We start from the raw sequence: 12616 nt of genomic DNA on the forward strand, positions 1-12616 counted from the left end.
GGGAGAGATTTTATTTTTAGGGCGTAATTAAGAGACAACTGTTTTCGTCGAAGTGATAGAGCCGGTTCATTTGCTTCTACATAGAGACTTGGAGTGGGTGAGGTGCGAAAGGCACCAGTAGCTATCTGTATACCCTGATGATGGATGGAATCCAACCATCGTAGGTTACTCTGTCTTGCCGAACCATAGACTTGGGATCCATAATCCAGCTTTGAACGTATAAGTGCACGATAAAGATGGAGCAATGAAGCTCGATCAGCACCCCACCCAGTAGAGGATAGAGTGCAAAGGAGGTTCAAAGTTCTTTTGCACTTTTCTCTTAGTTGACGAATGTGTGCTAGAAATGTGAGTTTTCTGTCAAAAATGAGTCCCAAGAACTTGGTTTCTGTAGTTACAGAAATAACAGTAGGTCCCATTCTCAGTTCAGGATCTGGGTGATGAGTGCATTTTCGACAGAAGTGTACACAGATACTTTTTTCTGTTGAAAACTTAAACCCATTATTAAGAGCCCATAGAGAGAGACATGATCAATTGCTTGTTGAAGTTGTCTTTCAATTACTCTCATGTTACGTGAGTGACAGTATATTGTGAAGTCATCAACATACAGAGCATTCTACAGTGGGAGGAAGCTTTTCAATGATTGAGTTAATTTTAATAGCAAGATTAATGAGTGTAAGTCGAGTAATTAATTATTAATTAATTAGAACAAACAAAAAACTGTTTGTTCCTCACATTATGGTGTCTGTTGACTTCATTCCAAGCAGTGTATATTGATGGCACTATTCTGAAGTGGATGAGATTAAAAAGATAAGCATAAATGGTGAAAAGCTACAAATTCTTATGTTTGCCAATGATCTAGTACTGATATCCCACAACCCAAAAGACCTAAAAGAAATGAGTGAAAAAGTATACACACAAACAGCAGTAAGATAGGCTTAGAAATGAATCTAGAAAAAACAAAATGGATCAAAAACATCTATACAAGTGACAGTCACCTATGTATTGATAACATCCCTATAGAACAAGTTGACTCATACAAGTACTTAGGACAAACAATAAAAACGAATAATGATTTATCTGAAGAACTAGCAAAAAGAAAGAAAGCTGAATGGCTATCATTCAACAGACTAAAAGAAACACTAACTGATCCAAATCTTGACATCTCTCCAAAGGCAAAACTATTTAATAGTGATATTCTACCATCACTCACATGTGGACCAGAAGCATGGAACACAACAATAGAGACTTTCAAGACTCTCTCAGAATAACTCAGCGTGCAATAGAATGCAGGATTTGTAACATCAGCAGGATGGAACGTGTTAGAAACACGGAACTAAGAAAGAGATCAGGCATAAAAGATGTGGCAACTGCAATATATAAAAGCAAGATGAAATGGGCAGGTCACATAGCCAGACTCAAGGATAACAGATGAACGTATAGAATACTCAACTGGCAACCAAGAATAAAGAGAAAACCAGGAAGACCACCTACAAGATGGGAAGATCCACTAGTGAAATCTGAGTATAACATGGAAGAGAGAGAAAGGCTCAAAATCGAGATCGTTGGAGGCATCTTTGTGACCTGCACTCATGGAGAAATTCTGAGTGAAACACGGGTCCATCAAGGTAATCAGGTAATTTCAACCTCTGATACATGACTGGAAGGAGGAAAGATCACATGGCAGGAAGGAAATGGAATTTATACACTTACTGAGAGATAATTATTTGAAGCAGAATGTAACAGAGGGATTCAGGGTACAAGAATTTGGATCTTGTTACAGGATTAGAAGATGGCTACATTGCCTCCCTTACCATGGTATGAGTTAGATGGATGAGAAATATCATTAAACAAGAGCTGAAAAAAAAAAGTATTAGGAGAATGGTGACTAGCATGGTAAGGAAGGCAATATCAGATTATGAGAAATTAGTTGAGCAGTGAAAGGAAATCAAAAAAGAGTTTTTTATTATGAAGCAAGTGGGAGGAAGAATGACTATGGAAGGATAACTTCAATGAGTGCAGATGGTAGAGAAGTAACAGCAGAAGACAAAATTATTGAGATACTTGGTGACCATTATTATTATTAATATCATTACATGACACCGCCAGGGAGTTCAAAGACTCGTTGAGGGAGGCACCTACAACAGCAACTACATCAACACCATCTACCACCCATCACCACCACTAGCATTTTCACAGACAATCACCAACATCTATGCCCATGCAGGATTTGAAACCACAGTCTTTTAGCTGGAGAGCAGATATGCTAACTGTTTGGCCAACCAGGCTGGCCATTCCATTATGCAATGGAATATCATTCAAGTGAAGATACTGTTATGAGATTGATGCGAGAATAGTGGATGATGAACTGGAGGCACTTAGGATATTGCAGAATCTGAATGCAAATACAGCTGTGGAATTGGATGGGATGTCGCCTTGCATTTTAAGAGAATGTGCAGGAGAACTGGCAATGCCTTTGTCTAATTCATTTAATTTAAGTCTCAGCTCTGGCAAAGTCCAAAGAGAGTGGAAGGAAGGCAAAATAATTCCTCTGCATAAAGGCAGCAAATTATAGAGCAATCAGTATCTCAGGAGTGGTGGAAAAAGTACTAAAAAAGTTAGTCAACAGAGAATTTAGGAATGGGTGGATAAGAATAGGATACTTTATGAGGGACAGCATGGCTTTGTGAATGATCGGCCATGCCTTAGTAATCTACAAACTTTTTATAATAGTGTGACAGCTGAGTTGAATAAAAGGAATGGCTGCATGATGATACAGCTAGATTTTGCAAAGGTGTTTGAAAGGATAACATTGCAACAAATGTGGATGGATACGAAACTTGTGATATGGATATGAAAGTAGATGATGGACAGATATCATAAAGTGGTATATGGAAGAGCAGAATCCAGGAGAAGGTAGGTGACTAGTGGTGTGATGCAAGGCTCTGTGCTTGGATCACTGTTGTTTAATTTGTGTAAATGATATAGGAAAAATTTAAAGGGAGATATTAAAATAGTAGAGAGTGTAATGAGGTGAAAAAAGCAGTGAGAATGGATAAGATGAAATGGCTAGAAGCCCAATGCAATAATATAGAACAGCACTATGGACAGCATAAAACTAGGGAGGTGTACAAAATGATTAGAATTATTAACAGAAAGTGGCAACCAAAACAGACCACAATTAAAGATGAAAAAGGCAAAGTATTGATGTATAAAGATAAAATTGTACAGTGGTGGACAAGATACTGTAGTGAGTTATATGAAGAAAAACTAGATTTAGAGAGTATTGAAAAACTGTCTGAAGAATTGAAGCAGATATCACCACCAGGTAATGACTATAATATGGACATTTTAAGAGGAGAGGTAGAAAATGCAATAGGATGGCTAAAACACATTAAGAGTCCTGGTAATGATAACATCACTGGAGAAATCATTAAATATGATGGCAAAAGTATGGTTACAGAAATGCACCAACTATGTAATATGGTATAGATAGAAGGGAAAATGCCAGAGGAGCAGGGTGAAATCGATATTAGTGACATTATACAAAAAAGTAAATAAGCTAGAATGTAAAAATTATAGAACAATTGCTTTGACAAGTCACCTTGGTAAGGTGATGATGATGATGATACTGACAGAAAGACTGAGAACATAATTGGAAGCATACCTTGCAAATGAGCAAGCAGGATTTAGAAAAGATAAAAGTACAATTTGAATAATATAAGCACGTAACACAAGAAAGATATTTAATTAACCAAATATTTCAGTCTGGAAATATTTCCAGACCAAAATATTTGGTTAATTAAATATCTTTCTTGTGTTTACGTGCTTATATTATTCAGTCTTTATGTCACAAGTATCCTTAAGACATCAAAGTACAATTCAACAGATTTTGACAATGTGGTTAACTGCAGAGAAACCCAAGAGAAAAAACAAAAACATATATACTTGCTTTGTTGATTTTCAGAAGGCATTTGACAGTATCAACCAAAAAGTGACATTCTAGAATCCTATGGAATTGATAGAAAACTAATAGTTATATTAAAAGATGTACATAAGAATGCAGTTGCAGCAGCAGTTAGAATAGGTGATGATTTGGGGAAATGGTTTAGAACAAGAAGAAGTACTAGACAGAGGGACCCAATATCACCAATCATTTTCATCGCACATTTAGAAAAAGCAATGGATAAAATAAAGGAAGATGCAAAAGGAACATCAGTAAATGGGATGAGAATTAACAATCTGAGATTTGCAGATGACATTGTTATTAATGAAGAAGATGAAAAAGAACTACAAAAAACATTGAAACTGTTAAATGAGGAAAGGAAAGAGATTTGGACTTGTGATGAACTTGGAAAAAACAAAGACGATGGTATTTGGTGAGAAGAACATGAAACAAAAGATACAAGTGGATTGAATTGATATACAAAATAGAAAAACTCACATATTTGGGAAGTAAAATGACGTATGATTTGGATTGTAAAAAAGAAATAAAGATCAGGATTGCAGAGGGAAGAATAAATCTGAAGGCCATGGATAACATCTAGAAAAGTAATCAGCCCGCAAACGAAACTAAGAGTGTTGGAAACATGCATCTTTAGCAGTGTACTGTATGGATCTGAAATGTGGATGATAAATAAGGAATCAAGAAAGGGAATTTTGGTATTTGAAAGAACTTGTTACAGGAAGATTTTAAGAATAGAATGGGTAGAGAAAATCACAAATGAAGAACTCTATCAGAAGATACAACCAAAGAAGAATCTAATGCAGAAGATTATAAAATGGAAGCTGCAATTATTTGGACACATCTGCAAAATGAGTGAGGACCGGAAGATAAAGACATTCATGTTTAGTATTATGGATGGTATAAACAGAAGAGGTAGACCATACAGAGAATGGATAGATGCCATTAAAAAAAAAAAAAAGGATATGCATGTTAAGCATGAGGAGAGCTTAAACTGTAATACTGTTAAACTCCAAAGAAAATTTCATTGAGCATGAATATACTGAATACGTAGAAAAATATATGTTAAAAAAGTTATCATCATCAATTAAGATTATTATTATTATTATTATTATTAAAACAAGACCTCATGGAGTCAAAGACTCATCTAGGAGGTCCTTTTATCTTACACACACATCTCATCATACCGTGTCTTAAACACATTCAAACTACTTGCAGACACCACGCTCTCAGGCAGGGCATTCCAATCACTCACAACTCTGCACGAAAAAAACCTGCCTCTCACTCCCTTACTCACACCCTCCTTATACAGTTTCCAGGGATGACCTCTGGTTCTCTCCTGATCTCCCACTATTCTCTGTAGAACTTCTCCACCATTGATCCTATAACAACCCCTTACCAACTTGTAGGTCTCTATCATATCTCCCCTCTTCCTTCTCTCCACGAGACTCTGCAAATTACATCTTTTCAATCTTTCCTCATACTCAACATTCCAGAGGTCAGAAACTACCTTAGTCATTCGCCTTTGGACCCTTTCCAACATCTCGTCATCCTTCTGAAAACCCGGTGACCAAATCTGGGCACAATAGTCCAAGTGTGGCCTAATCAAAGCCTTATACATTGGAACAGGTATCTCCCTACTTCTACATGTCAGTGTCCTCCGCATCATTCCCAGAAGTCTTTGTGTTGTCTTCACAATTTTGGCGATGTGTCCCCTAAATTTTAGATCCTTATCCACTATCACCCCCAGATCTCTTATTTCCTCTACTTCCAACAATATATTCTCACCAAGCATAAATTCTGCATCCCATCTTTGTTTTCCAAATTTTAAAACCTTACATTTTGCAACATTGAACTCACATCCCCATTTGCTTGCCCAATCACTCAATTTATTCAAGTCTTCTTGCAAGGCCACAACATCTTCACTACTCTTTATGGTTCGTCCCAACTTTGCATCATCTGCAAACAACTGAATATCTCCATCCAAATCTTCACCAATATCATTAATATATAAGTTAAACAGTAATGGCCCTAAAACAGACCCCTGAGGCACTCCACTAGTGACTTTCCTTTTCCTGGATATTGCACCCCCATACACAACTTGTTGATACTTATCAGATAGCCAGTCTCCAATCCAATGCACTAATCTAATATCCAACCCCATCTGCTCTAGTTTGACTGTCAACTTATCATGAGGTACTCTATCAAAAGCTTTTGCGAAATCCAAGTATATTACTGTGTATCCTTCTCCTCTGTCCAAGGAAGCAGTCACTTTATTGTAATAAGTAAGTAGATTACTAAAACATGACCTCCCTTTAACAAATCCATGCTGTCCATCAAAGATAATACAATTGTTGTCAACCCAACTCTGGATCCTAGTTTTTACAAGCTTCTCCAACAACTTAACCACAACACCTGACACACAGATAGGCCTATAGTTTGATGCTTGAGTTCGATCACCTCCTTTATGAAGTGGCACAATCTTGCCCTCCTTCCACTCTTTAGGAACTTGACCAAGTGCAAGACTCGTATTAAAAAAATATGTCAAGGCAGGTGTCAACTCTCTAGCACACTCCTTCAGAATACGTGGTGATATATTATCAAGTCCCACAGCCTTATTTACATCTAGTTTACTCAACTCCCCAAACACCTCTTCCTCACTTACAGTCAGTCTCTCCTCCCCATCATCAACTGCTCTTAATCTCTCCATGAAGTCACATTCACAAGATTGAAAGATCTTTATGAATTGCTCATTAAGTATCTCCACAACACATTCTGCAACAGCTGTCTTTATACCATTTCCTCCAATCAATGTCATCCTTCCATAATCATTCTTTCTTTTGCTGGCTACATATCGAAAGAAGCTACATATCGAAAGAAAGATTGTGAAGGGTAATTTAATAAGATTGTTCTCAAAACAGGAAGTAAAAGGTAATCACTCTTACTGAATCAGAGTGTCATAACTTTCCACTAAAAATGGCTTTTATATAAGACTTGTCTTTTGCATCAATCTTGTGTCCCAAAGAAATAGCATTATAAACAAGAATAAACTATCTGATTCCTGTTATCTTATGTTATTGTAATGTTCTTCTAAGCATAAAACTCACCAGTCTTCCTATATGAAGGCCCATGAGAGAAAGAGCAAGGAACATAATAGACTCTTGGCTGGGACAAAGGAAAGAAGGAATTTTTTTTAGGGAATACAGGAAACTTGATAAACTTGCAAAGCAAATGGAAGGACTTTCAGATTTACAATACATAGCAATCTGGGCAATTTCATTGATAATAAGCACATTTCATATATAGAATGGAAAATGAGAACGTTCACTTGTTGAGATTGATGATGAAGACTATAGTTAATTAATACCTTATCTGCGAGTTGAAAATTATACTCGAGAGAAATGTGGATTTAAAATGCTAAACTCTTGCTATAATAATGCTTCAGTTGGACATAAATTGTTCTTAATGAACCAGAAATTAAACAGTGTGTAACTGCTGAGAAGAATGAAGAGATGCTTAGACAATCTAAACCAAATAATTTATTATTATTATGTGACACCTCCAAGGAGTCCACAGACTCATTGAGGAAGGGTACCTACTCTACAACTTTCTGTCTCCACCATTCAATCCACCAACTACAGCAAACCACATCAACTACACCAATACCATCTACAGCCCACCACCACTATTTTCACAGACAATCACAAACATCCATGCCCATGGCAGGATGCGAACCTGTAGCCTTCTGGCTGGAGAATGGGTATGCTAACCACTTGATCAAGTCATGAGAAAATCTTTTTTGCAGCAATTCTAATGTATCTCCAGGCTGAATTGTGAAAAGGGAAGCTACAAGCAATCTAATCAGAGTGACAGTAGGCTATGAAACAGAAACTTGGTTTTACGCTCATGATAATATGCAAATTGGTCGGAGAATACAAAGCAATTAACAGACAAAATATGAATTTTAGTTGCTCTGACCATAATTCTAAATGAATAAATATTAGTCTTTATAGTGATCCCTGATCCCCCACCTTCTCAGGAGTATGCACAAAATCAACCTCATATGAAATACTCTGACAAAGAATTCCACTACATCCTCTACAGTGATTATTTTCTTGCCTTCCTCACAAAAGGAAACATTTATGACTTAGAGGAAGAATTGTGCTTTCTCTTTCCTTAATATGCATGTCTTTTCTTAGCCTGGTCAATATCTATTTAATTTCGGTATGCATCCATTTCACTTCTTACTTTATTTATCCTCTTAATGAACACCATTTATTTCAAATGTACTTCACTAAGTACCTTACACTAGCAACCTATTTCTCCCACAACTCATCATTTGATGTTCTTATCTGAGGATACCTTACAAAGCTCTTAAACAGTGTAATTTCACATTAACAAAATCACCAGCCTGATCACCTCCAAATGACAGAGTTCATTCACATCCTGTTCACAGACATCTTCTGCAGCAAACACCATTATTCAACACTCTTACATCTCACATTACTTTTAGTAAAGTAGAACAGTGATTAAAAGTCAGAACGGTAATTCCATATTGGCTATAATCAGACTATTGATATTAAAATGCATATCAGAATATTAAAAAAAAAGTTATTTTTACCTCTTTAAAACATCGATGCCCATGATATTTTAGAAATGTCTGAAATTTTTTCCCGATAGAACCTTCATTCTGAAGCAGCCATTGGAGAGCTTGCTAGAATGGAAAATAAAGAAAGAGAAAGGAATAACTTAACAAATTTTAAAAATGTAAATATTTAGTAAATTATTCATTTAAGGCTTATTTATTAATTCTTTCTGTATAGTTGGTGAAAATGAGGAAGGAGATGAGCCACATGCAGTATGAATTTTGGAAAATTAATGAATATGAATAGAAGGTTATGAAAGAATAAAAAAAATGGCTAAGTGAATGAAATAAAGAATCATTTCCCAGTGGCATTTTATGGAGGTTTCCATTATTAGAGGAGTGGTGATGAGAATGTACACAAGGTTTGCATTTGAGAATGAGCAGTTGATTATAACACTGAATGTGAAGAACAAGCAAACAAGAGGGTTGGTCATGGTAGTAGGAACATATGATTTGTTTGGGAAAATGGAGAACATGAGAATGGATATCAAGAGCATACTATGGGGAACATGAGACAACAGTGTGGTGAGAAATGTAGTCATTGTGATGCTCAGGTATGATGAGTTGAGACAGAAGAAAATATTGTGAATGATGATGTTTGAGAAGAAAGGAGAAAAGTTTGTGAATGTGTGAGTGTCTTTAAGGAATGGATAGAAATGTATAAGTTGATGGGCTGCATTTAAATGGATTCGATGTAAGTCAACTGGAGAAGCTTGTTGGAAGAAGAGTAATGAAAGAGACAGAGAGAGAGAGAGAGAGAGCTGAGGAAGTAAGAGATGTTGTGTAAGAAGAACAGAAAGTAGGATGTAAGAGAACGAAGAAATGCATGCAAATAGTGAAGTGTGTGGAGTGAGAGAGAGGAAAATGAGAGAACAAATGATGCAAGATAGATGGATACAGAAACAGGAAGAGTTATAGCTAAATTAATATGGATAACTTATGTGAAATCAATCATTTATTGGTATAATATTTTGATTAATTTTTAATAAGCATATTCAGTATAAAAAATTAAACAGAATTACATACAGAAAAAAATTTGAAATTCAGCATGATAACTTTAATAAGGTATCCATGTTCAATTATATCCTAGAGTCAAAAACTAGGTAAGATTGACAGACTAGAAGTACTATTTCTTATAAGGGAGGTAGACATACATAGATCACTGGACCCATTCAAATTAGGACAATATAATAATGCTTCATGGCTTTTTTTTTTTTTTTTTTTTTATAAAGTTGGTCCATAAGAATTTTATGCGTACATAAAATTTTAATTTTTGTCCAAAATACCAGAGATTAAGAGAAGGCACATTTCACAAGGCCAAATTGTTCAAGTTCACAAACACTTGATGTATATTTATGTTCCTTATGAAAACAGGTGCAAATCTTGATGATTGCCCAAAATCTGATATGCCAAAAAAGCAAAGATGGTAAATGCCTGAGAGTTTGTCTTTGGGTTAAAAAAAAGAAAAAAAAAAAGTGAATATTTTCCAGATTGGACAAAGTCATATGACTACTGAAAGGTCTGAAAATTTTAGTGATACATTCTGACATTCCTTAGCAGTAGTGCACCCAGGGAGGGGGCCAAGAGGCCCTGCCCCCCCCCAAAAGAAAACACTACAAAATTTTCCAAAAATCTTTTCCTAATTAAAATTCTTTTTTTTTAAATTTATGTTGTGTCTTATATTTCTATAATACTTATGAATTAACGATCACATAAAGTGGGAATACCCTATAGCTCACGGGAATCCCACCCACTGTGAACGTAAGGCAAATAAAGTAGTGCTCTTGCGGACGGAGCGCTACTTCGTTTACCCAAGTTGGGTCAGAGGAGATCACGGGTACCATGTATTAACAATCACTGCAGATGCTCAGTCATAGGTTGTATGCAATGTAGTGTGCATTCTCAAATTGTCTACTCAACTCGGCACCCCCCCCTCCAAGATTAAATCATGAGTGCTCCCCCTCCGATTAAATCTTGAGTGCTCGGCCCCCTCCAAGATTAAATCCTGAGTGCGCTACTGCTCCTTAGCACATATGGAAATTAAATATGATCACCTTCTTGTAATGATTGAATGCTTTACTGATAAAATTGATGAGTTGGATAAAGGAAATGGATACACTATGATAATGTTGGATTTTTCTAAGGCATTTGATAGGATACCACACGATAGGCTGTTGCATAAACTGGAGAATATGGGATTGGAACATAACCTATTGACTTGGATCAGAAGATGGTTAACAGACAGATATCAAAAAGTGGTATACAGTGGGTGTGAATCTGCCAGATTTAAGGTAACCAGTGGTATACCTCAGGGTTCAGTCCTTGGGCCATTATTGTTCAATCTATACATTAATGACTTCAAGCAGGGTCTATCATCAGATTTGCAATTGTTTGCTGATGATGCAAAGATAGGCAGGGCAATCAGAGATGCTACTGATGTTCAGCAATTACAAAATGATTTGAATAGACTGGAAATCTGGGCAAATGAAAATCGCTGTCAGTTTAATGTTAGTAAGTATAAAGTTATGCACTTTGGCATGATTAGAGATCCAACAGCATGTTATATTAGCAGAGTTATGCTACAAGAAACTGAAGAGGCAAGGGATCTTGGTGTATTGGTGGATAAGAATTTAAAGTTCAAAGGTCACATAGCAAAAGTTGCAAATACAACTCAGAGGATAATTTCTATGCTGAACTATTGACATGTAAGGATAAGGAAATAATTTTGCCTCTTTATAAGGCTTTGATAAGCCCACACTTGGATTACTGTGCGCAGATTTGGTCTCCCGGGTTTCAAGGGGATAAAGAAGCTGTGGAAAGGGTGCAAAGAAGATTTACGAAGATTATATCCGAATTATGGGATTTGGATTATGAGTACAGATTGCAAGTATGTGGATTACAGACTCTGGTTAACAGGAGAAAGAGGGGTGATATGATAGAGGTCTATAAACTTTTGAATGGGTGTTATAGCATTTCAAATGATGAAATTTTTCGTTATATGGAAGGCAGGGAGAGAACACGGGGGCATCCATGGAAGTTAAGGTTGTTCTCAGTCAAGAAAGGGGTAGGAGCTAAGTTTTTCTCTCAGAGAGCAGTAAGTGAGTGGAATAATTTGCCCTTAGGGGTAGTGAGTGTGCATCTAGTGTAAATGAATTTAAGGGAAGGTATGATAGCTGTGTTGGGTAATTTACAGCCTCCCTCGATGAGTCCTTGACTCCCTGGAGGCCTCAGAAAACAATAATAATAATAATAATAAACAATAATAAAAAAATCTCACCGAAATTATTCCATTTGTTAAGAATGCTGACTAATAATAATAATAATAATATTATTATTATTATTATAATTATAAAGAAATACTGGCTTACACTGATAACACTGCTCAACTATACCTTGACAAATATAAACATACTAATACTGACTGAAGTTGCCATAAACGACACAAACTTACACATATGAGGTCAGACACAGAAAAAAAAAAAAGTCTGTGCCTGTATCTCTTTTTATTTAACAAATTGAGAAAATCAACTACAATCTTCTTCAAAATAGTTCCCTTCTGAGTTGCGCACAGCTGCATATGATGCTGCCAACATTCAAAGCAATTCTGCAAATCATTTTCTGAAAGGCTGTTGAGGATCTCTGTCATTTTTGCTTTCACATCTTCTACAGAGAAAAATTGGGTTCTTTTGAGCATCGGATTGACCTTTGGGAAGAGGTAGAAGTTGCAGGGAGCCAGGTCTGGCAAATAGGGTGGGTGCTCAAGCACAGTGATATTGTGATTAACTAAAAACTGCTTCACAAACAAAGCATTGTTTGTGAAGCAGTGTTCACTTTGGGGAATTCTCAGTTCTCCCTCACTTTTGACATCTGCTTGCCAGATGTCAAAAGTGAGAGAAAGTGAGGAATGGTCTTTCTTCCAGGAAATGAGACAGGAGTGTGTTGTGGCATTAAAATTCACCACGTTATCCTCATCTTACTTCAGGATGGCAATGAGATCAGTATTTAAGACA

At 36.3% G+C, this 12616-nt stretch overlaps 1 protein-coding gene across 1 annotated transcript in view; it reads right to left on the bottom strand.

The window, feature by feature from the left end:
* The window catches only part of LOC150100406 (uncharacterized), a 621895-nt gene that overhangs the window by 134058 nt on the left and 475221 nt on the right, over positions 1–12616 (bottom strand). Inside the window, exon 30 of the mRNA XM_090402392.1 lies at positions 8583–8675. Within this exon, the coding sequence (XP_090258518.1) occupies positions 8583–8675 (93 nt within the window). The remainder of the gene's footprint in view (positions 1–8582; positions 8676–12616) is intronic.

Source organism: Typopeltis vanoorti, chromosome 13 (genome assembly GCF_054136105.1).
Source record: "Typopeltis vanoorti isolate ZY-2024b chromosome 13, IOZ_Tvanoo_1.0, whole genome shotgun sequence".
NCBI classification, from domain to species: domain Eukaryota; kingdom Metazoa; phylum Arthropoda; class Arachnida; order Uropygi; family Thelyphonidae; genus Typopeltis; species Typopeltis vanoorti.